The sequence below is a fragment of the Piliocolobus tephrosceles genome, chromosome 1 (assembly GCF_002776525.5).
Source record: "Piliocolobus tephrosceles isolate RC106 chromosome 1, ASM277652v3, whole genome shotgun sequence".
NCBI classification, from domain to species: domain Eukaryota; kingdom Metazoa; phylum Chordata; class Mammalia; order Primates; family Cercopithecidae; genus Piliocolobus; species Piliocolobus tephrosceles.
Window position 1 is genome coordinate 178,461,479 of NC_045434.1, and position 26,026 is coordinate 178,487,504.

Genomic DNA, 26,026 nt, shown 5'->3' on the forward strand with positions numbered 1-26,026 from the left:
ATTTCCATTCACAATACAAATGCCAAATGTCTACTGTGTGCTAAAGGCTCTGCTAGGTGTTGGCAGCCATGAATAGACCATGCCTCTGTGCGAGAAGTTCACAGTCTCTATGGGAGAAGAAATACCAGCCAATAGTTATATACATAATAACAAAGCTATGTGTGAGGCACTGCGGTGGTGCACAGGTAGGGGAAAGGGTAATGGAGTGCATTTCTAGGTAAGGGAAGACTTTGCATTCCATGAGACCAAACAGATTGAAAAGCCCTAACTCAAAATTTAGAGTAAAACAAGTGCTCAATAAATCTGAGTTCCTTTGGACCTACTGCCATCCCCTCCCCATCTCTCTAATTAGAGGAAGATGTATCCAAGTGAGCAATATTCAAGGGAGGAAAGGAGGCCTTTTCAGCAGAGAGTACAAAAGTGTGAGAGCAAACAGGCTAGCTTCCCAGAGAAGCAGGACTTTGGTCTGGACAGGCGGGCACATCGGCACCCCTTCCTTTACACTGCCTGCTCCCTAGTCTGCACCTAGGGATGGGAGTCAATGACTAGGTGGGTCATTCAGGGAAGAGTGAACCATAGGAAAAGAGAATGTATGCTTCACGCAGCATTTGGGAATTTTTTTTAAAAGGTAAGATTTAGGTCAAGCCTAAGCCTGGTGCGACGGGTGCACCTAGCAGAGCACTAGCAGTCCGGCACCAAGTTTGGGATTTGGAGTTGGTGCAACAAGTCATGAGATTGTCGCGTGGCAGTGTGCGGGGCATTGGGTCTGCAGGTGTGGGACTCTGGTGGCACTGGCGGTGGCGTGGGACTGAGGCTAGGCACGTGTGCAGGGTCATGTTCTGGCAACTTCGAACCCATGCAATGGCGATGCCAGTCAATGAGGCCCACAAGGATGCTGACCTGTGGTCCTCACATGACAAGATGCTGGCGCAGCCCCTCAAAGACAGCGATGTTGAGGTTTACAACATCATTAAGAAGGAGAGTACCGGCAGAGGGTTGGACTGGAGCTGATTACCTCAGAGAATTTTGCCAGCCAAGCAGTTTTGGAGGCCCTAGGCTCTTGCTTAAATAACAAATACTCTGAGGGGTACCCGGGCCAGAGATACTAAGGCAGGACTGAGTTTACTGATGAGCTGGAAACCCTCTGTCAGAAGCGAGCCCTGCAGGCCTATAAGCTGGACCCACAGTGGTGGGGGGTCAATGTCCAGCCTTGCTCAGGCTCCCCTGCAAACTTCGAGTGTACACTGGGCCTGGACCTGCCAGATGGGGGCCACCTGACCCACGGGTTTATGACAGACAAGAAGAAAATCTCTGCCACATCCATCTTCTTTGAATCTATGCCCTAAAAGGTGAACCCAGACACTGGCTACATCAACTATGACCAGCTGGAGGAGAATGCCCGCCTTTTCCACCCGAAGCTGATCACTGCAGGAACCAGCTGCTGCTCCTAAAACCTGGACTATGCCCGCCTGCGGAAAGACTGTAGATGAGAATGGAGTGTATCTCATGGTGGACATGGCACATATCAGCAGGCTAGTGGCAGCTGGCGTGGTGCCCTCCCCATTTAAACACTGCCACGTGCTGACCACCACCACTCACAAGAACCTGAGAGGCTGCTGAGCCAGCATGATCTTCTACGGGAAAGGAGTGCAACGTATGGATCCCAAGACTGGCAAAGAGATTCTGTACTACCTGGAGTCTCTCATCAACTCTGCTGTGTTCCCTGGCCTTCAGGGAGGTCCCCACAACCATGCCATTGCTGGGGTTGCTGTGGCCCTGAAGCAAGCTGTGACTCTGGAATTTGAAGTTTATCAGCACCAGGTGGTGGCCAACTGCAGGGCTCTGTCTGAGGCACTGACGGAGCTGGGCTGCAAAACAGTCACAGATGGTTCTGACAACCATTTGATTCTCGTGGATCTCCATTCAATCAAAGGCACAGATGGCAGAAGGGCTGAGAAGGTCCTAGAAGCCTGTTCTATTGCCTGCAACAAGAACACCTGCCCAGGTGACAGAAGCACTCCATGGCCCAGTGGACTGAGGCTGGGGACCCCAGCACTGACATCCCTCAGACTTTTGGAAAAAGACTTCCAAAAAGTAGCCCACTTTATCCACAGAGGGTTAGAGCTAACCCTGCACATCTAGAGCAATGTTGGCATTGGAGCCACCCTGAAAGAGTTCAAGGAGAGACTGGCAGGGGATAAATACCAGGGGGGCGTGCAGGCTCTCTGGGAGGAGGTCGAGAGCTTCACTCTCTCTTCCCTCTGCCTGGCCTGCCTAACTTCTAAAGGAGCCGGCCCACCCTGGACGCGCCTGGCGCCACAGAGGAAGCTGCCTGCTGGAGGACCCCCTTGAGAGATGTACAAACTGCCCCACAAGGGACCTACTGGCACTTCTGTCCTTTGAGGGGGCTTCTTTTGGACTTTTTACACGTTTTCTTCACAAATCAAAATTTGTTTAAGTCTCATCGTTAGTAATTCTGGGACAGGTTATTAAAAGTTTTTAATTTGAACCTGGCTTTCTCACAGCTGGATAAAATTATTCTAGAAAAATAAAATACTGTGTAGCCACTTGGCCATAATCATTTAGACCATGGTGTAGGGCAAAGCTATTAGAAAGATTCTAGAGTTTTACTCTCCCTGGGCTTTCCTTTGCCTTGCTGCAGCAGAGAGGAAATGCCCCTGTCCACAGCTTGTACACACTGCCACTCCTACTATCTTGTTACCCAGCAACATGCCAAAGGAGAAAGGAATTCACCTCGAAGCTTCTGCTGTGTGCTGTAAATCAGAAGTGTACATTAGCCAAGTGTACACAAGGTACACCCAGTATGGTGGGAGGGTTTTGCTGTCAGTAGCTCAAAGTATGGTGTAGAAAGGGTCTCCTCCCTCCATCCTGGGGAATCCCAGTCCCATCCTGGTGTGAGAATCAACCATTCCTGCTCCATCTGAGATAACCAACTCCCTCCCATAATCAGGAAACCAAATGTCACCTTCCCAAAGAAACTTTATTTTCACATCGCTGGAGTGCAAAACATATGTGACCATTTTTAATAAGCACAATCAAATTTTTAACCACAGAATGTCTACAAGAATTATAGCTTTAAAAACATAATTTTTATATTTCAAAAATATTTGAATTCAAATTAATTTCTTAAAAAGTTAAAAAAGGTAATATTTAATGGTTTGTTTTTGTAGATCATGTCAAAATTAACACATCAAAAAGAGTTTTATCAAGTTCTGTCAAAATATTGATGCTACAGAAATCAAAACCTTGAATTTATTTATTTTGTGATAAAATACCAAGAAATACTAGCTACCCATAAAAAAAAAAAAAAAAAACCTAGAACTCAATCTCATTCCTAACACACAAAACCAAAAATAGATGCATTAATAATTTAAATATAAATAACAAAACTGTAAAACAGAACAAAGGATGGCACCATCATAATCTACTATGCGTGTATGTAAATTCCAAAATTGCTATGAAGGGCAATTTACCAATAACTCTCAAAATGTTCAAGAAGGCAGAAGAAAACACAAACATAGTAAGAAATGAAACAGAAGATATAGAAAGACCTAAATAGAACCTATAGAGATTAAAAACACAGTATTTGACATAATAATATACCAGGTGGAATTAACAAATGATTAAATGCTATAAAAGAAAAAGCTATAAATGTGAAGACATAGCAATATAAACTATTCAAAATGAAGTAGAGAGAGAAAAAAGATTGAAAAACAAAAACCCAGAGCATCAGTGACCTGTGGGACAAATAATATGGCATCCATGTAATTTGAATCCTGGGAAAGGAGATGAGGCAGAAAAAATATTTGAGAAAATATGTAAACAAGGTCCAAATGTAATTACAAAGAAGAAAACAAAACAAACAAGAAAACTATGAACCGATAGATCTGAGGAGTTAAATAAACTCCAAGCCAAATAAATATAAAGAAAACCACAGCTGGGCATGGTGGCTCACACCCTAGCACTTTGGGAGGCCGAGGTGGGTAGATCACCTGAGGTGAGGAGTTTGAGACCAGCCTGGCCAACATAGTGAAACCCCATCTCTACTAAAAATACAAAATTAGCCAGGTGTGGTGGTGCATGCCTGTAATCCCAGCTACTCAGGAGGCTGAGGTAGGAGAATTGCTTGAACCCGGGAATCTGAGGTTGCACTGAGCCAGGATTGTGCCACTGCACTCCAACCTGGGCGACAAGAGCGAAACTCCATCCCTATGCAAAAAAAAAAAAAAAAAAAGAAAACCACAACAAGGTACATCATAATAAAATTGCTGGAAACCAGTGGTAAAGAGAAAAATCTCAACAGGCAGCCAGAAGAAAATGGAAATACTACATACAAAGGAAAATAGGTAAGAATGACAGAAGATGTTTTGTCAGGAATGAAGCAAGTAAATAGAGTTACATATTTAAAGTAGTGGGGGAGGGGTGGTAGAAGTGAGAATGGGGGACCGTCAACCTAGAAGTATATACCTAGCCAAAAACTTTTTTAAAGTCTTTCAAAATTGAAGGTAAAATAAAGACTTGTTCAGACAAACCAATGCTGAAAGACTTCACAGTCATCAGACCTGCCCCACAAGAAATGTTAAATGAAGTTCTTCAGGCAGAAGAAAAGGGATACCATATGGAAATATGTATTTACACAAAGGAAGAAAGACCAACAGTAAAGAAAACTTTGTGAGTAAATATAAAAGAATTTTCCCTCTCATTAAAAAAAAACTTTTATAAAATGTTTGAATTGTATAAAATACACTAACATAAAATGTACCATCCTAACCATTTTTAAGTGTACAATTCAGTAGTATTAGTTATTTTCACACTGCTGTGTAGCCAATATCCAGAGCGGTTTTTCATCTTGCAAAACAGAAACTCTATATCCATTAAACAGTAACTCTCCATTCCTGCCTCCTCCCAGCACATGGAAACCACATTCTACTTTCTGTCTCTATGAATTTGATTTCTCTAGGGACCTCATATGAATGGAATCACAAGATACTTGTTTTTGTTTAACTGGCTCATTTCATTTAGCATAATGTCCTCGAGGTTCGTTCATGTTGTAATGTGTGTCAGAATTTCCTTCCTTTTTCAGGCTGAATAACATTCCACTGCTTATGCATACCACATTTTGTTTACCCTTTCATCTGTCAATAAACACTTGAGTTGCTTCTACTTTTTGGTAATGATGAATGATCCTGCTACAAACACCCTTTGGAGCTCTGTTTTCAATTATTTTGGGTATATACCTAGAAGGGGAATTGCTGGATCACACGGCAATCCTATTTTCAGTGTTTTTAGGAACTGCATCCTGTTTTCCACAGTTGTTGTACATTTTACATTCCCACAAGGAGTGCACAAGGATTCTAATTTCTCTACATGCTTGTCAACACTTGCTATGTTCTGGTTTTGGGATAACAGCCATAGTATCCTAATGGATGTGAGGTGGTATCTCTAGAAAATTATTCTAGAAAAATAAAATACTGTGTAGCCACTTGGCCATAATCATTTAGACCATGGTGTAGGGCAAAGTTATTAGAAAGATTCTTTCTTTTAACTTTCTTTTAACATGGAGAGTGTTTTACTCTCCATGGGCTTTCCCTAGTGATTAGTAACACTGAGCACATTTTTATGTGCTTTTTGGCCATTTGTACGTCTTCTTTAGAGAAGTGTCTATCCAAGTTCTCTACCTGTTTTTAAATCAGTTTTTTTTTGTTGTTGAGTATTATAAGTTCTCTGTATTTTCTGGACACTGACCTCTTATCAGATATATGATTTGCAAAGATTTTCTCCCATTCTGTAGGTTGCCTTCCCTAAATAATTGATTATTTCAAACAAGAATAAATAAGCTGGGCATGGTGGCTCATGGCTGTAATCCCAGCACTTTGGGAGGCTGAGGCAGGCAGATTGCTTGAGCATGGGAATTTGAGGCCAGCCTAGACAACATGGCAAAGCCTTGTCTATACAAAAAATACAAAAATTAGCTGGGTATGGTGACATGTGTTTGTGGTCCCTGCTACTTGAGAGGCTGAGGTGGGAGGACTGCCTGACACAAATAGGTTAAAAAGATAGGCTGCTCCCCAACCACCCCTGAGACAGCTCAAGGGCAAATACAAACATGCTCCTTCCCACAGACAAAAGTAATTGCAAAAACCACAATTACTTTTGCACAACCGAATAAAAGGATGGAAAATATACACTGCAATACAGCTTATTTTATAGAGGCCAGAGTGGTTATATTAATATCAGACAAGAAAGATTTTGGAACAATAATTATTTGACTACCAATAAGAAAAAGGGACATTTCAAAACAATGAAGGAATCTATTAGAAATGGGATACAACAATCCTAAGTGTACACACACCAAATGACAGAGCTTCAAAACAAATTAAACAAAAACTGATGAATGAGGACTTCATTACCCCTCTGTCAGTAATTGTTAGAAAAAGTGTACAGAAAATCAGTAAGGATATAAGAAACTAGACACACACCATAAAACAACCTAAGCTAATTGCCATTTATAGAATGCCCCAAAACAGAAGTATTTTCTTTTCAAGCACACACAGAATATTCACCAAAATCAACCATATTTTGTCCCATAACTCAGATTTTAATCAATTTAAAAGTATTAAAATCATATAACATATATTTGGATCACAGCAAAAATAAATCAGAAATCTATAACACAAAGATATCTGGAATACCCACAAATATTAGGAAATTAAGCAAAAATACTTCAAAAGAACTAATGGGCCGAAGTAGAAATCACAAGTAAAGTTAGATAATATTTTTAACTCAACAAAGATAAAAATACAACATATCAAAATTTCTAAGATGCAGTCAATGCAATATATAGAGTGAAATTTATAGCATTACAATGTTTATATTAGAAATAAATAAAATCAATGATCTAACTTCTAGCCTAAGAAAAAAACAAACAATAAATTAAAGTCCAACTAAGAGAAAAGTGAAAAAATAAAAAAATGAAGACAGGCACAGAAATCAATGATATAGTGGGAAAAGTATCAATAGACAAGAACCAATGGAACTAAAAAAGCTGGTTATTTGAGAGGACCAATCAAAAATGATAGACCTCAAACCAGATGAATTAAGAAAAAGAGAGAAAAAATGCAAATTACCAATATCAGGCATGAAAGAGAGGACTCTGTCTCTATCCTAGACATTAAAATAATAATAAAGGAATATTATACACAATTTTATGCTAATAAATTCAACAACTTAGAAAAAAGGCAAAACTTCCTTGAAAGACATGCTACCAAAGAAGAAACAGAAAAACCTGAATTACTCTAGTATTAAAGAAATTTAATTCGTAATAATAATAATGATAATAATAACCTTCCCTGGCTAGGCGTGATGGCTCATGCCCGTAATTCCGGCACTTTGGGAAGCTGAGGCTGGTGGATCACTGGAGGCCAAGAGTTCAAGACCAGCCCAGCAAATATGGTGAAACCCCGTCTCTACTAAAAATACAAAAATTTGCTGGGCGTGGTGGTGCACACCTGTAATCCCAACTACTCGGGAGGCTGAGGCACAAGAATTGCTTGAACCCAGGAGGCGGAGGTTGTAGTTAGCAGAGATCACGCTACTGTACTCCAGCCTGAGCAACAGAAATTCTGTCTCGAAAAGAAACCAAAAACAACAAAAGCCTCCCTACAAAGACTGTGCAGGCTATGAAATAATAAAAAATATAAATATTGGTCTCTGCTCCTGGTCCGTACATGAAGCTCCTAAAATCCTTACAGATAGGGGCACTAAGAGAATCTTTTGTTCTAATATCTAGTCTTTGACCCTAGTTTCTGACTCAGAGCTCTTAAGACCTTTGTAATTTCCTGACTGATAAGAGCACATCTGACAGAGAGCTGCTAAATTCCTTCAAATTTCCTGGGTGATGGGAACATCTTTTGTTCTCATGAGGTGACTTCTGGATAGCCTTATGTTGGGTGCTGGTTGGCAGGGGAACCAACTACGCAATTAGAGGGCTGGAACTTTCAGTCTCACCCTCTGACCTCTGGGGATGGGAAAGGGCTGAAGGTTGATGTCATCACCAGTGGTCAATGATGCAATGAATCATGCCTATGTAATCCTCCACAGGGTTTATAGAAACCTCCATAAAAACCCAGAAGGACAAAGTTCATAGAGCTTTCAGACTGCTGAACACATGGAGGTCCCCAGAGGGTGGTGAACCCCTTACCACATGCCATGCCCTATGCATCTCTTCCATCTGGCTGACCATCTGTATCCTTTGTGATATCCTTTATAATAAATGGATAAACACAAGTTTCCCTGAATTCTGTGAGCTGCTCTAGCAAACAGACCAAACCCAAGACGGGGTGGTCTTGGAATTCACAATTTATAGGTGGTTGGTGAGATGTATAGGTAATAACCTACTACTTGTGATTAGCATCTGAAGTGAGATATAGTCCTGTTGAGCCGTCAACCTGTGGGATCTGACGCCATCTCCAGGTGGATAATGTCAGAACTGAATTGAATTATAGGACACACAGTAGGGTCTGCTGAAGAACTGCTTCATGTGTGAGGAAAAACTGACACATCTGGTGTCAGAAGTGTGTTCAGTGGTGCATGAGAATAGAGATAAAAAACTTTTTTCTTCAGACAGGCCTAGATTTTGCTGGTGAATTCTATCAAACATTTCATGAAAAATATTACCAACTGCACACAAAATTTGTAGGAAGATGAAGAAATATTTTCCCGTTTATTCTGAAGCCAGCATTACTATATTACCAAAACTAAGGACATCACAAGAAAACTACAGACAAGTATCTTTCATAACCAAAGACACAAAAATCCTTGAAAAATTTTAGCAAATTGAATACAGCAATGTGTAAAAACGACAATACACCAAGACTAAATGAAGTTTATCCTACAAATGAAAGATTGGTTCAACATTCAAAATCAATTAATGAGAAAGAAATCAATGTAATTCATCATATTACTAGACTAAAAAAGAAAAGCCATATGATCTTCCCAAAATATGCAGAAAAAGCATTTGACAAAATTCAACATCTATTCATGATAAACACTCTCAGGAAACTAGGAACAGAAGAGAACTTCCCCTACCTAAAAAAGGGTATCTATGAAAAACCTACAGCCAATACCATAATGGTAAAAGACTAGACGTTTTCCTCCTAAGACCGGGAACAGGCAAGGCTGTTCCCTCTCACCTCACCTATTTAATACTGTACCGAAGAATCTAGCCAGCGCAGTAAAGCAAGAAAAAGGAAATGAGACGTACAGATTTAAAAGGAAGAAATAAAACTGTCTTTAGTAACAGACGACAAGACTGTCCATGTATGAATGATACTGGCACAAAGTCATAAATCAACAGAATAGACTAGGGAGTACAGAAGGAGACCTACACATATACGTTCAACTGATTTTCGACAAGCATGCCAAGGTAATTCAAAGGAGAAAGCAGAGTCTTTAACAAATGGTTGTGGAACAACTGAACACCCACGTGCAAAAAGTGAACATAAACTCTTTTTTTTTTTTTTTTTTTGAGAGGGAGTCTTGCTTTGTCTGGAGTGCAGTGACGCAATCTCGGCTCATTGCAACCTCCAGCTCATTAAACCTCTAGGTTAATGCAAATCTTCTGCCTCAGCCTCCCAAGTAGATGGGACTACAGGCGCCCGCCACCACGCCCGGCTAATTTTTTGTATTTTTAGTAGAGATGGGTTTTCACCATGTTAGCCAGGATGGTCTCGATCTCCTGACCTCGTGATCTGCCTGCCTCGGCCTGCCAAAGTTCTGGGATTACAGGCGTGAGCCACTGTGCCCGGCAACTCTAATCTTTTATATACACAAAAATTAACTCAAAATTCTGAAATAAAACAAGAGAAAGCTTTTTGACCTTAGACTGGAGAAAGATATCTCAGATGCAATACTGAAAGCACAATCCATAAAAGAAAATATAGAAAATTAGACTTAACCAAGATTAGAAATTTCTGCTCTGTGAAAGACATTGTAAAGAGAATGGTAAGAGGCAGTAAGGTATCTGCAAATCACATATCTGACAAAGGGCTTCTGTCCAGAAGTTTAAAAAACTCTTATAGTTCAATAAGGTAAACAACCAATTAAAAAATGGCAACAAGCCAGACGCAGTGGTTCACACCTGTAATCCCAGCACTTTGGGAGGTTGAGGCAGGCGGATCACGAGGTCAGGAGAAAGGAGACCATCCTGGATAACACGGTGAAACTCCGTCTCTACTAAAAATACAAAAAATCAGCCGGGTGTGGTGGCGGGCGCCTGTAGTCCCAGCTACTTGGGAGGCTGAGGCAAGAGAACGGTGTGAACCCGGGAGGTGGAGCTTGCAGTGAACTGCGATCATGTTACTGCACTCCAGCCTGGGCAACAGAGTGAGACTTCATTTCAAAAAAAAAAAAAAAAAAAAAAAAGGCAACAGACTAGGACAGTTCTATAAAGATAAAAGAATGGAAAATAAACACATGAAAAGATATTTATCATTGCCAGTCATTAGTAAACTACAAATTTAAAACCATAATTTTAGATATTGAGATATCACTACAGACCTACTAGAATGGCTAAAATCAAAAAGACTGACGGCAAGGATGTAGAGCAACTGGAACTGTCATTCACTGCTGGTGGGAAAGCAAACAGTACAATCACATTGGAAAACAGTTACCATGGGACCCAGCCATTCCATTCCTAGGTATTTACTCAAGAAAAAGGAACACATACATTCACACAAAAACCTGTACTAATGTTTATAGTAGCTTTATTTATAGTTACCAAGAACTGGAATTAACCCATATATATGTCTTTTGACCTCTGAGTAGGTAATCAGACTGTGTTAATCCATTTGATGGAATACTAATCAGCATAAAAAGAACAAACAACTGATGCACATAGCACATGTATGAATCACAAATGTGTTACACTGAGTTAAAGATGCAAACTCAAAAGGCTTCATGTTATATGATTCCATTGATATGACATTCTGGAAACACTACAGTGGTTGCCAGGGGCTGGGGGTAAGGGGAGAGGTTAACTACAAAGGAGCAAAAAGGACTATTTTAGGATTGTTGGAAATGTACTACTGATTGTAATGGTGGCTACACAAAGTATGTATTCATAAAAATTTACAGAACTACACTAAAAGGGAAATTTTGTTTGTAAATTAAACTTCAATAAACTTTAATTTGAAACAAAATTTATTTTATTTTATTTATTTTTTAGACGGGGTCTTACTCTGTTGCCCAGCCTAAAGTGCAGTGATGTGATCTCAGCTCACTGCAACCTCTGCCTCCCAGTTCAAGCAATTCTCCTGCCTCAGACTCCTGAGTAACTGTGATTACAGGTGTGTGTCACCACACCCAGCTAATTTTTGTATTTTCAGTAGAGACGGGGTTTTGCCATGTTGACCAGGTCAGGAGTTTGACCTCAAGTGACCCGCCTGTTTTGGCCTGCCAAAATGCTGAGATTACAGGCGTGAGCCACTGCACCAGGCCAATAATTTTAATTAAGCTTCAATTAACCAACAATTTTAACCTTTAACCAATAATTTTAATTTAACCTTAATTTGAGTAAAATTATGATACAGTCATGCAATTATATATTATGCATTCATTTTAAAAATGAAGTGGATCCATATATGCTGGTAATATAATAATCTTCAACCTATATTCTTAGGAGTAAAAAGGAAGGTACATGATATAGTTTGGATAATTGTCCTCACTCAAATCTCATATAGAAATGTAATCCCCAATGTTGGAGGTGGGGCCTGGTGGGATTGGATCATGGAGGTTGATTTCTCAAGAATGGTTTAGCACCGTTCCCGTGTGATAGTGAGTGAATTCTCACAATATCTGGTTGTTTAAAAGTGTGTGCCCTTGACTGGCTCTTGACATGCCTGCTCTCCATTTGCCTTCTGCCATGCTTGTAAGCTTTCTGATGCCTCCCTAGAAAGTAAGCAGATGCCAGCACCATACTTCCTGTAAAGCCTGCAGAACTGTGAGCCAATTAAACCTCTTTCTTTATAATTTAGCCAGTCTCAGATATTTCGTTGTAGCAATGCAAGAATGGCCTAATACATAAAATTGGTACCAGGAGTAAGGTATTGTTAGAAAGATACCTGAAAATGTGGAAATGACTTTGGAACCGAGTAATGGATAGAGGCTGGAAGAGTTTGGAGAGCTCATAAGAAGACAGGAAGATGAGGGCAAGTTTGGAACTTCTTAGAGACAGGTTAAATGGTTGTAACCAAAATGTTGATAGGGATATGGACAATGAAATCTAGGCCAACAAGGTCTCATATTGAAATGAGGAACTCACTGGGAAATGCAGCAAAGGTCATAACATGCTATGCCTTAGCAAAGAGCTTGGTTGCACTGTGCCCTTTCCCAAGGGATCTGTGGAAGTTTGAACTTGAGAGTGATGATTGCGTATCTGGCAGAAGAAATTTCTAAGCAGCAAAGCATTCAAGATATGACTGGCTGCTCCTAACAGCCTACACTCAGATACGGGTGCAAGTAAATGACTTAAAGTTGGAATTTATATTGAAAAGGGAAGCAGAGCATAAAAATTGGGAAAATTTGCAGCCAAGTCACATGGCAAAGAAAGAAAAAGCTTTTTCAGAAGAGGAATTCAAGCAGGCTGTGGAGTAACCACTTGCTAGAGACATTTGCATAACTAAAAAAGAACCAAGTGCTAATATCTAAGATAGCAGGGAAAAAGCCTCAAAGGCATTTTAGAGATTTTTGGGGTAGCCCCTTCCATCATAGTTCCTGAAGACCAGGAGACAAAAATGGTTTCATGGGTCAGGCCCAGGGCCTGGCCCCTATGCAACCTCAGGACACTGTTCCCCACATCCTGGCTGCTCCAGCTTTAGCCATGTCTCAAAAAGGGCAAGGTACAGCTCAGGCTGCCACTTTGGAGAATGCAAGCTGCAAGCTTTGACAGCTTCCATGTGGCATTAAGAGTGCACAGACTGCAAGAATGGAGGATTCTTGGATGCTTCCACCTAGATTTCAGAGGATGTATGGAAAAGCCTGGCTGCCCAAGCAAAAGCCTGCTGCAGGAGTAGAGCCCTCACAGAGAACATCTACTAGGGCAGTGTGGAGGGGAAATGTGGGATTGGAGCCCTCACACAGGGTCCCCACTGGGAAACTGCCTTGTGGAGCTGTGAGAAGGGGGCCACATCCTCTAGTCCCCAGAATGGTAGATCCACCAGCAGTTTACACCCTGCACCTGAAAAAGCCTCAGGCGCTCAATGCCAGCCCATGAGAGCAGCCGCAGGGACTGCACCCTGCAAAGCCACAGGGGCAGAGCTGCCCAAGATCTTGGGAGCCCACTTCTTGCACCAGTGTGCCCTGAATGTAGGACATGGAGTCAAAGGAGATCATTTTGGAGCTTTAAGATTTAATGATTACCTTGATGGGTTTCAAACTTGCATGGGGTGTATTACCCCTTTCTTGGAATGGCTGATTACCCCTTTTTGGAATGGGAATGTTTACCCAATGCCTATACCCCCATTGTATCTCAGAAGTAAGCAACTTGTTTTGATTTTACAGTCTCATAGGTGAAAGGAACTCATTTCCAGATAAGAATTTAGATTTGGGACTTAGGACTTTAGAGTTAATGCTAGAATGAGTTAAGATTTTGCAGGGACCATTGAGAAGGGATGATTGTATGTTAACATGTGAGAAGGACATAAGATTTGTGGGGGCCAGGGACAGAATGATACAGTTTGAATATTTGTCCCTGCCCAAATCTTACATTGCAAAGTAATCCCCAGCCAGGCTCAGTGGCTCAAACCTGTAATTCTAGCTCTTTGGGAGGCCAAAGTGGGTGGATCGCTTGAGTCCAGGAGTTTGAGACCAGCCTGGGCAACAGCGCAAAACCCCACCTCTACCAGAAATATAAAAATTAGCCAGGTGTGGTTGCATGTGCCTGGAGTCCCAACTACTTGGGAGGCTGAGGTGGGCTAATTGCTTGAGCCCGGAGGTCAAGGCTGCAGCGAGCCAAGATTGCACCAGTGCACTCCAGCCTGGGCAACAGAGCAAGACCCTGTCTCAAAAAAAAAAAAAAAAAAAAAAGGAAGGGAAAAAAATGTAATCTCCAGTGGGACCTGGTGGTAGGTGACTGGATCATGGGGGTGGTTTCTCATTAATGACTTAGAACCATCCTCCTGGTTCTGTACTTGTGATAGTGAGTGAATTCTTGTGAGATATGGTTGTTTAAAAGTGTGTAGCACTTGTGTAGCACTTCTTCTCTTTCACTCACTTGCTCCTGCTTTTGCCATATGACGTGCCTGCTCCCCCTTTGCTTTCTGGTATGATTTTAAGTTTCCCAGGGCCCTCCTAGAAGTGAAGCAGATGCCAGCACCATACTTCCTGTAAAGCCTAATGAACCATAAGCCAATTAAACCTCTTTTCTTTACAATTTACCCAGTCTCAGATATTTTTTCATAGACATGCAAGAACGGCCTAATATACATCACAGAATACTAAACACAGTATGTTCTCATTTATGGTAATATTGGCTGTCTCTGGAAGGGGCCTGGAGTGGCAGTATATATCCTTTTGTACTGTTTGAGGTTTTTTTTGTTTGTTTTGTTTTCCACATGCCTGTATTACTTTCAATTAGAAAAAGTAAAAGAAACCTATATACTGGTCAAGGAAAACTCACAGGTGTCTGGGCCAAGGGACTGGGTCATATAGGCTTGCAAAAACCTGTGTTAAGAATACAGAACACGAAGCCAGACACAGGGGCACTCAATAAATAGCTGGAGGAAGCAAAATATTTGGAATCAATTCAGAAGGCAGACCCTGGACAAAGAGATCTCTATCTGAGCACCGGATACTCAGTCAGCATAGCCCTTGCTTTACACAAGGAGCTAAGCTGAGACTGCTCACGTTCGAAAAGAAAGGGAGCATAAAAACCAAATATCCTGGAGTTACTTTGGGGCCAGCTGTTTCTCAGCATTCCTTTGCAAGCACATTGTGTGTCTTAACCTCAGCCTTCTAAGGGATGGGAGGCAAGTCCTTCCCCCAGTGAGCAGAGCCCACCCCTAGCACTCCTCTGGTGGTCCAAGTGCCCAGACAATCCTAGGCAGCCTTTCCTCCAGCCCCTCCAAATCAGAAGGAACAAAATGACTCTGATAGTTTCACTGCACTCCAAAGACAATCTCAGCACTTCAGTTCCTTTTCCACACCAAGGCTTCAGAAAAGAAAACCAAAAAGGAGGATGGATCGGTAAGCAAGATCCCTTAGCAGCATTTGGTAAAAGGAACTCCCTAGGTTATGCACAGATTCTGTCAGGTGCCAAAGAAGCCAGCAGCTCCAGAATGCAAAATAGACAGAGAAGGAAAGTGCTAAAACTCAAGACAGCCTCAGAAATTTCTCTTTGTTCCCTGCTTTATTTGGATATGCCTCCCTGAAGCCAGCTAGTTGGTCCCAGCTTCCAAAAAAGTTCGTTTGGCCACTGATACTAGGTCTACGAGCTTCTGTGCTTGGCAGCCTTCTCTGGCTGCCTCTGGATACCTGCCTTGCATGGGGCAACCATGTAGGTTATCCTTCTGCAGAAACAGGCTGTGCCACAAGGTGCAAGCTCCAGAGACAGGATGGGAATAAGGCAAAGCAAGGGCATGGAGTAGGACTGGAGTAGGAACCAACTTAAAGGTAGAGTCCTTTCCAGGAACCCATGGTTTCCAGAGCATAGGAGAACATGACTGGCTGTGAGAGGCAGAGTTTCTGGCTCTTGGACTCCAGACCAGGCTGTCTAGGCAGTGGAGGAAACAGAAGCACTTACCGGGGGAAGATGGCCGTCATCAAGGCTGAAGCATAGCCAGGCTTGCAAGCTCCCTCTGAAAAGTTTGCGTACTTGGTGGCTAATTCAGCAGGCCTATGGGAAGAGAAGGAAAGTTACAGCTTGCCAGGTACTGAGCACTGAGTGGGTTATTAATTCATAAGGAGCTGTAGGTATTTGAATCTTGAGTGAAGCTTCAGTCCTACAATCAGCACTTCAGGCATTTTTCCACATTAAGGCTTTAAGGGTAAAAACAAAACAAATCCCCAAACCCTAAAGGAATAGATAGATAAATAAGTCAGGCCCCTGGATAGTATCTGTAAAAGGAACTTACCTGGATTCTCACAGATTTCTTTTTAAGAGACAGGGTTTCATTGTGTTGCCCAGGCAGGTCTTGAACTCCTGAGTTCAAGCGATCCTCTCGCCTCGGCCTCCCAAAGTGTTGGGATTACAGGCATGGAGCCACCATGCCCAGCTCATACTCATAGATTCTTTGCAGGAAGCCTGATACCAAGGAAATGAGGAGCTCTATCAAGGCTCCAATACCCAGGGGAGTGGTGCTTGGAGTTCACAGGATAGAGATACTCAGGCTTTGATGGTCAGAGCCCCTGGCCTTTCCACCTTCTTTGTATGTTCCTACATGGCCAGCCTCATCTGCTTTTATTCTCTCCATTCATGCTATGATCCACCCAGTGGGAACCATTCCCCAACAGTGGGAACTGTCCCGAACAGTGACCGAATACAGACATGATAAATGTATGTAATTGGGGTTACTGACGTAACCATTAGACTTTTAGTTGAGGATGCTTTCCTAGTCTCTCTGCCTGGAATGTTATTCCTTGTCCTTCTTCACCTGGCCAATAACTACTGGTCCTTCATGATTAAGCTTAAATATCAGCTTCACTGGGAGTGATTCTCTGACCCTCGGATTGGGCTAAGTGTCTCCTCTGTGCTTGTACAGTCACTCCCCTGCCCCTCACATCATATACTTACCCCCAGCACTTGCTATTCTGTATTGTAATTTCTGGTAGTATGTCTCCCTTGACACACTGTAAACTCCTAAGGTCAGAGTCTGATTTAACCCTGCCTACCCTCTCCAGTGCCTTGCATAAATGGGCACAGAGAAGACCCCTATAACTTTCTTAAGGAACAAAATGACCCTGACAATCTCACTGCAGACAACGCAATCTCAGGAACCCACAAGGCCAAGACTGCTGCATATTTTTCAGAGGACTTGTGTTCTAATCCTGGCTTGTTGCTGTGTGACCACAATCATGCCACCTCACATCTTTGGGTTTCAATGTCCTTATGCGTTCAATTTGGGTCTGGAGTCACTGCCCTGCCACCAAAATCTCTGCACCATTCAGTCTAGAGAAGATCACAACCAAAGAACAGGATATAGTCAGTGAATGGGTTCCGTGGGCTGGAGGCCCTGCATGCTGGGGCACCTGAGTGAGCCCTGGCTGGTTGCCAGTTCTGAGTCCCCACCTCCTCCACCCCCACCCTTGGGCCTGCTGCCAACACTCTGGTGCCCAGCTGCTCTACTGTGATGGGGCCCTGTGGCGAGCCTACCCTCCAGGCTGCCTTCTGCAGGGTCTGGGCTGGTGGGTGTGGGGTGGTGGTACAAGAAATGATGATGCTACTGCCTACTGTCATGTCTGATTCACCACAGACCCCTCGGGCCTAGCCCAGAGCCTTACACAGAGTAACTGCTCACTGAACACAGATGAACTCATCTGATCAACGCACAATTTCTTTTAGAAATCTACATTTTCAAGCATCCCCCACCAAGGAAATTCAAAGCCTGAAATGCAACCTGAAGACTGAGTGACAAGCCAAGGAGTTGGAACTTTATGTGGTAGGCAAAAGAAAGCCAAAATTTTAACAAAAGCAAAACAATCTTTTCTTATGTAAACAACTGTATTTTTGAAATGAAATATAAACCTCGGTGCAATTACAGAACTGATTAGAAGCTTTTTGACTAGGCACAGTGATGAAAACGTTCTAGATGTTTTCAATCAGCTCTCTCCACAACTCTGTGAGTTGGTGCTATGAATTAATTTGCACACAAGGCCTAGAAAGATGAAGAGACTAATCCAAGATCATATAATGGTAGACACTGGATTAGAACCCAAAGTCTCTAACACCAGTGCAGGAACTCTTAACGGCACTGCCACCAACACGGTCACAGAGGAAGGCACAGGACAGCACAGGAGTGGTCAACACAGTTGGAGACGGGGTGGAGAAGACAGTCCAGAAGGTCTCACAGAGCTCTGGTCCGCGGCAGTGAGGCATTTTGAGTCTCTTCACGTCCTGTCTCCCAATCTCCCACCATCTGCTTGCCTGCCTCGTGCTATGAGTTCCTGTGGTCTTTCTGAATTCTAGAAGGTTTCATAAACAGCAGAAAGATGGACAGCAGGTGCCCTTCTTAACACAGTGCAGTGCAGAAATAAATGCACAATGGACAAACCTTTGGCCACCTTTTTTCTCTCTAGTTTACCCCTCAACTTTTGACAAGGTGCTTAAAGAAGAAGGGCTGTGGGACAGTCCGGAAGGCACAGGATCACGTCATCTACAATGGAGAGGGAGCTGGAGCCCAGCAGGCAAGGCAGGAGATACTGCTGCCTCCACGGCAGTGCAAGGCAGTTCAATATCAAGGATGATGGGCTCCAAATGAACCCCTCATTTAGAAAGCGACAGTAACTCCTAAAACATACAACTCTGGGTACAGTGGGTCATGTCAAGTTATTACCAAATTAAAATGCCTTAGAAATGGCCTCCTGACTATCCCAGTGAGAGAAGAATAGGGGGAGTGTTGGGGATTCTGAGTCATCCAGCAGGCTGGGACCTCTAGGGCAGTTAGCGGTCAAAACCACCAAGATTAACGGTCGCCAACTCCCTGGGGCCAGAATAGTTAGTCTCTCTAAGGCACTCACACTCCAAATGCCAGCAGGCCCCCACAGATGTCTGATCAAATCACTCAGCCCTTGTTCTTCTCCTACTCTGCAGCTGGCCTTTCATTTTGGGAGATTTAGCATTAAACCCAGTAAGAGCACCCATTGTCCTGCAAATGTGACTACCAAGCCCCTGGGGTGAAGAGTGTCACCACTGCACTCACAAGAGGAAATCCAGATGGACAGGCTGGAGTCCCAAAGAAGGAACCAGACGCTTCCACTCTCCTGCTTCACTCAGGAGGACCGAGTTTAAGGAATCAGGCCAAGCAATGGGTCATAAACGGGAAAAGCATCAAATCTGGAATCAGAAACTTTCACAGAGGACACTGACAAGCAAGTGATGGAATATCTGATTTTCAGCTTCCCCATGTGCAGTGGAAACCACGTAATTCCAAGAATCGCTCCAAGGGAGCACATTTGGAGGGGATGGCCATCCTCTGGGGCGCCACACACACGCTGTGTGAGACGTGTGGCTGCCATGAGTGCCTGGCTTGGGTTCAGATCCAATCACAGGGAGAGTCCCCACCACATGATATCCAGTGGGAGGGTGCCCTGGCTGACGTGTGTCTGAAGGATCAGCATTTGGGAGGTGAGGAGTAGCACTGCAGGAGGCTGAAAGAGCAGGAGAGTGTGATGCTGCGGTGAACGAAGTATCACAGGAAGGACGCAGAGACCAACTGCCTCACACACTGTGCAGGTCCAGTAAGGTGTGGCCACAGGACTAACTGCTGGATTTGGCAACAGGGAGGTCACCACCAACCTCAACAATAGCCATTCCACTGGAATGTGGAGGTGAAACTCGTTTCACTGAGTTTAAGAAAAAACAGGAGGAGAGAAACTGAAGTCATGAAACACAGACTATTTTTAGGAGTTCTGTTACAAAGGAACAAAGAAATGGGGCAATAGCTGGAGCGGGGAAGCAGGGTAAATTGTTTTTTGAGGTTAGGAAATATTTTCCTAAGTTTAGAAGCTGGTTAGAATAAAAGAAAAACTCACGATGCAGTAGAGATAGGACAGTTGTACGGAGAATGTTTCTTTTTGTTGTCTGTTTTCTGAGATGGAGTCTCACTCTGTCACCCAGCCTGGAGTGTGATGGCGCAATCTTGGCTCACTGCAACCTCTACCTCCCAGGTTCAAGGGATTCTCCTGGCTCAGCCTCCTGAGTAGCTGGGGTTACAGGTGCCTGCCACCACGCCTGGCTAATTTTTGTATTTTTTGTAGAGACAAGGTTTCACCATGTTGGCCAGGTTGGGGGAGAATGTCTTTGAGAAGGCGGAGGGGGAAAGGATCTAGCACAAAAATGGAAGGGCTGGCCTTAGCTCTGCTCCCTTAGCCCACCTTGGCCAGGGATGCCTATTCTCTAAGCACCACTTCCCTTGCGAACTTTCCATGATGCTTCCCTTCCCAGGTAGAATAAACTCATCCCCCTGTGGACCTGAGCTACCTGGGACAGACCTTCATCTTCGCTTGCTCACTTATTCCCCTACTCTCCTACTGCCTTCCCCTTTCTGCCTCTCATTTCTACCTGCAACAAATATTTAGAGACAATGAAGACACTCTGCTTGAATTTTTATCCTGGCTCTCTTAATAGCTGTGTGATTTGGGGCATGTCTTTTAAATTGTTTTGTGCCCTTAATTTCCACATCTTTAAAACTGGGATTACACTAGTACTTATTTTATAAAATTTTTTGTAACAGTTATGCTGAGAAAGAAGGGCTGGCACTGAGTATGGTGGCTGGCCCCTTGTTGGTGCTCAGTACATGCTAACTAACTGGCCTGGGATTAAGGATACAATGATGACTAGGACATAGTTAAGGCCTAGCATTACACTTCATTATACTGAAGAGTAATTGTCCATTTAAATATCTTTCTCTCATAGAATATTATTATTTAGCATAGCATGTATGGCACAGAGTATACAAGTACCCAATAAAATGAAATCAGTTGGTTACCTTGCCTTGGAAGGTTAATCAACAGGAAGTGTAAGGGGGAAGCAGGGTGATGGCCAGAGAAACTGGGAAAGGGTCATTGATGGTTATTCCTGAGGACTCTACAGATCAGTGATGGACATAGTGTAACCAACAGTCTAGTTTCTAGAATCATCACAGAGAGGACTGGACTCAGATCAGCCCCTACCATGCCCGCTCCTTCAATTCATGTGCTAATTTAGTTTAAAGCACTCATTATGAGAAAAGAAGACCATGTATGCAGTACTTAGCACACTGCCTAACAACCCAGCGGCTTAATCAAAGCTAGTGTGACCATGCTAGGGGGACATGCGTGCAGATGAGCCTCTCCGCACAGAGTTCGCCCCATCCACAGAGGAGGGAATTCTTCAATTCCATCTTCTGCCTTCCTCATGAGGATGCCTTTCTCCAAGTACTTGAGAGTTGTTTCTGGGATAATGACATGATGAGGGAAATGGCAGAAGCAGCTTTGCCTAGCTTGAGTAATCCTATTCTGTCATTAAATATTTTCACTTTAATTTTTTTTTTTTTTAATAGCCTTTACTGCCATAGATCCTCTCAAGCCCCAAGATGGAAATGCTTCTCCTTAAGGACAACTGCTATCTCCTCTGACTGTCGCCTGTCTGACCTGTCACTCCAGGTCTGCTGGGTCTTTTTGCATTGTCACCAGTTTCTTCATCTACCCACATATGGGCTGTGCCAATCCATTCTACCCCTGACATCACTGACTCTTTGCTCTTTGTGACCTCCAATGTAGACTCGGGTTTCTCTACAGCTTTTGCCCCATGTACAGCCATCTGTGATAAATGCTGAAGCACTGTCAAATGTCTTCTATCACTTTAAGAAAAAAGGGACTGCTTGATCTGAGTCATCTGAAACTTGTGGTATTTCTCAGTTCCGGAGGCCCTGCCTTTGTGCTCTTGCTGCTAGGCACTACAATACCTTTTCATCAAACCAGGCCACATTCCTATTTGATCAGTGATTCTCAAGCTGACATTACTCCAGGTTACATTTGTCTTCAGGGCCTTGTAATTTACTTCATCTTAGCTGGAGGGATGCTCCCCACTAAGTTCTCCAAGTGCTTCAACAGACAATTCTCACAGAAGCACTCCACCAGAGATCTGCTGTGACTCTCCAATTCAATTTTGCTTCCACACTTCATTTCCTTAAAAATCAAAACACATCCTCTTTCTGGGTGGTAATGAAAAACACAAGGGAAGTAACATTCACTGAGCACAAACCAGGTACCAGACAGGGGATCTAATGATCTAATTTAGCTTTACAATAATCCTCTAAAAAGTAGTACCTCCCTTAGACCCAGGCATGTGGGGCTGAAGGAGTCTAGGAGAAGCCATGGTTGGAAGATGCACTGTTCTGTTTACACTACAAAATGTCAAATGATACATTTAACATGACCAGAAAACATTACCATTCACATTTTCCCTGCACTCTCTGACACTGGTATGTGTGGTCATCACCAACAAAGCAGTCTCATCTTTGAGAGAGTCACTGGAAGACAGTACTCTCGGGCCTCAGGAAGGATAGTGCAGCCTCATGAAATGATGTATCCAGCATGAGCTGAACTGTACTGGAGAACTGAAGGAAGAAGATCACCATTTCTACAAAACAGTTTCCAAAAAGCCATGGCATTGAGTACTAATAATACAGATACTTGTTTTTTGTGGCAGGAGATATGAAACTTTCCAGCAATGATATATTTGACAATAGAAAATGCAAAGAGATGGTTCCTGAACCTGAGTAGAAAAAAGTGGTGGTGTCTGGGTACCCAAAAGAATTTTCATATGCACTGATCGGATAACAAACAAATATATAAGCATCTCTTCTCTACCCATTGTTCTAAATCCTTAGTCATTATACCATACATGGACCTATCAACTGGTTTACGCAGGCAGAGGCCTTGCAAAACATATTTGGCCAGGGCCCTGTCTACCTTTGGAGCAGTCCTACTCTAAGGTAAGTATTATTTTCATTTTTGGCAAGAGAAAACTGACTCCAAAACTCTATCCTGTTCTTACCAAAGCCCGAACTTTCTTTGATGTAAAGCGTAATCAGCTTAAGGTAAGAAGATTGGAGTTTAAGTCACTTACTAGGTATGCAACCTCAGGTAAGACACAACCGGTTTCCTTAACTCTTAAAATAGCTATAGTAATGTACATTTTATAGGGCTGATGGGAAAAAAAAAAATTAGCTGGACGTGGTAGCAGGCGCCTGTAGTCCTAGCTACTTGGGAGGCTGAGGCAGGAGAATGATGTGAACCTGGGAGGCGGAGCTTGCAGTGAGCTGAGGTCGCGCCACTGCACTCCAGCCTGGGCGACAGAGCAAGACTCCGTCTCAAAAAAAAAAATTACCTTTGGGTATAAGTACAACCACTGTTATATACAACATATGGAGGAGACAGACAATTAAAGTGGTCTCAGGAATTAGGGCGGGTATCTTGAGGAGGTACTGTCAAGAAAAGAGAGAAAGTAGAAGGACATTCTCAGCCGAGGGTACAACATGTGCAAGGGTTCAAAGCAGAAAGAGAGCCTGGCACATATCAGAAACTGCAAATACATCAGTATTGACAGAACAAAGCCTGTGAGACCACGGCATAGTCTTGCTGCTAGGACAAGGAGTCTTGACTTGCTGATGGAGGCAATGGGGAGCCACTGAAGGATTTTTATGCAGATGAATGACATGCACTAGTCCAAGAGAGAAATGAGGAGACCTGGTTGAGGGAGTAACAGTGGATACAGACAGGAAGAATATTCGTAAGTTATATTTGGGAAGCAAAATAATAGAGTGGAGGAATGTAACCAACAATTATTCAGCAGTATCAGGAGTTTTGTTTTTGTTTTAATTTACTTTTATTTACATTATTGTTAACCCTTAAACAGTCCTATACGATAGGCATTATTCTTCCCATTTTATGAACAAAGAAATAAAAAAATTCAACTAGGAAGTGGTAGGAGGAAGATTTGAATATAGACCGTTCTGATTTCAAAGCCCTAGGATGTTGGTTATAGCTGTTTTCTAAAATATACTTTTTATAATTTCCTGATTTCAAAGCCCTTAGTGGTGTTTTTTGGTTTTTTTTTTAACAGACATTTCTTTTTAGTGCTGAATAGTAGTCCATTGTCTAGATGTGCCACAGTTTGAGGACATCCTGATGCTTCCAGTTATTGGAAATTATGAATAAAACTGCTATAAATATTCATGTATGGTTTTTGTATAGACGTAAGTTTTCAGTTCCACTGGGTAAACACTTAGGAGGGTGACTGCTAGAACATATGGTCATATTATGCTTCACTTCGTAAGCTGTTGCCAAACTGTGCTCCAAAGTGGCCAAACCATTATGCATTTCCACCAGCAGTGAATGAGAGTTCCTACTGCTCCACATCCTTGTCAGCATTTGAGACTGTCAGGTTTTTGTTTTGTTTTGTTTTGAGTCATTCTAATAGGTGTGATAGTATTTCACTGTTGTTTTAATTTGCATTTCCTTAATGACATATAACGCAAGCATCTTTTCATATGCTTATTTTCCATCTGCGTATCTTTTTTGACCATCTGGAAAGGGTGTCTTTTTGGTTCTTTTGCCCATTTTTTAAATTGGGTTGGTTGTTTTCTTAATGTTGAGTTTTAAGAATTCTTTGTATATTCTGAATACAAGTCCTTAATCAGGTATGCATTTGCAATTTTTTCCCCAGTTTGTGGCTTGTTTTTTCATTCACTTAACAGTGAACTTCACAGAGTACAACTTTTAGAGTTTAATAAAATCAACTTATTGATTTTTCTTTCCTGAATTGTGCTTTTGGTTTTGTATCTAAAAACTCATTACCAAACCCAAAGTCACATAAATTTTCTATGTTACCTTCCAGAAGTTTATTATAGTTTCAGGTTTTACATTTAGTCTATTTAGGTTCCATTTTGAGTTAATTTTTGTGAAAGGTACAGGGTGAATGATTAATTTGTACATACAGATATCTAATTATTCCAGTATCATTTGTCTAAAAAATTATCCTTTTTCCACTGAATTGCCTTTGCTCCTTTGTCTGAGATCAACAGACTATATTTGTGTGGGTCAATTTATGGGATCTCTATCCCATTCTATTGATCTATTTGTCCATTCTTTTGCCAATACCATGCTATCTTGATTGTATCTTGATAGCTTTATTGTAGGTCTGGAGTCAGGTACTGTCAATCCTCCCACTTTCTTCTTCATCGTCAGTAGATTCTGGGTCTTCTGCCTTTCCACATAAACTTTAACATAAGTTTGTTGATATTCATAAAATTACTTGCTGCAATTTTGATTCTGATTATGTCGAATGTATAGATCAAGTAGAGAACTGACATCTTAATAATATTGAGGCTGGGCACAGTGGCTCACATCTGTAATCTTAGCACTTTGGGAGGCCAAAGCAGGAGGGCTGCTTGATCCCAGGAGTTTGACACCAGCCCCAGCAACATAGCAAGACCCTCACTCTACAAAATAAAAAAATAATAATAATAAATAAATTAGCTGGGTGTGGTAGCGCATGCCTGTAGACCCAGCTACTTGAGAGGCTGAGGTAGGAGGACCACTTGAGCCTGGTAGGTCAAGGCAGCAGTGAGCCATGGTTGCACTGCTACACTCCAGTCTGGGCAACCCTGTTTCCAAAAAACCCCAAAACCCAATACTGAGTCCTTCTATCAAAATGTGGAATATCCATTTATCTAGATTTATGTGATGTCTTTCATTAGAGTTTTGTAGTTTTCCTCATTCATATATGAATCTGTGCACAAACACATTCACACATATTTCATCAGATTTATCCCTATTTCCTTTTTTTGGCACTAATGTAAACAACACTGTGTTTTAAGTTTTAAATTCCAACTGCTTCTTGCTGGTATACAGAAAAGCAACTGCCTTTTGTATGTTAACGTCACAGCCTGAAAACTTGCCTTAACTGCTTATTAGTTCCAGAATGCTTTTGCCAATCTTTGGGATTTTCTACAGAGACAATCATGTCATCTGTGAACAGAGTCAGTTTTATTTCTTCCTTCCCAATCTGTATGCCTTTTATTTCCTTTTCTTGTCTTACTGTGTTAGTGAAGACTTTAGTATAATGTTGAACAGGAGTGGCGCGGGGGGGACATCCTTGGTTTTTTCTCAATCTTAGGGGAAAAGAATCCAGTTTCTCATCATTAAGCAAGATGGTAGCTATAGGTTTTTTGATCAAATTGAAGAAGTTCCCCTCTACTCATAGTCTGCTGATAATTTTTTAAAAAATCATGAATAGGTATTGGATTGT

General features: G+C 42.3%; 1 protein-coding gene and 1 pseudogene across 5 annotated transcripts in view; one reads left to right on the forward strand and one right to left on the reverse strand.

The window, feature by feature from the left end:
• ST3GAL3 (ST3 beta-galactoside alpha-2,3-sialyltransferase 3) overlaps positions 1 to 26,026 on the reverse strand; it is a 235,976-nt gene that overhangs the window by 78,483 nt on the left and 131,467 nt on the right. For all 5 annotated transcript variants that reach the window (XM_023221372.3, XM_023221374.2, XM_023221373.2 and 2 more), the window contains one exon: positions 15,818 to 15,910. In XM_023221372.3, the coding sequence (XP_023077140.1) occupies positions 15,818 to 15,910 (93 nt within the window). The remainder of the gene's footprint in view (positions 1 to 15,817; positions 15,911 to 26,026) is intronic.
• On the forward strand, positions 862 to 2,285 carry LOC111548732 (annotated as a pseudogene).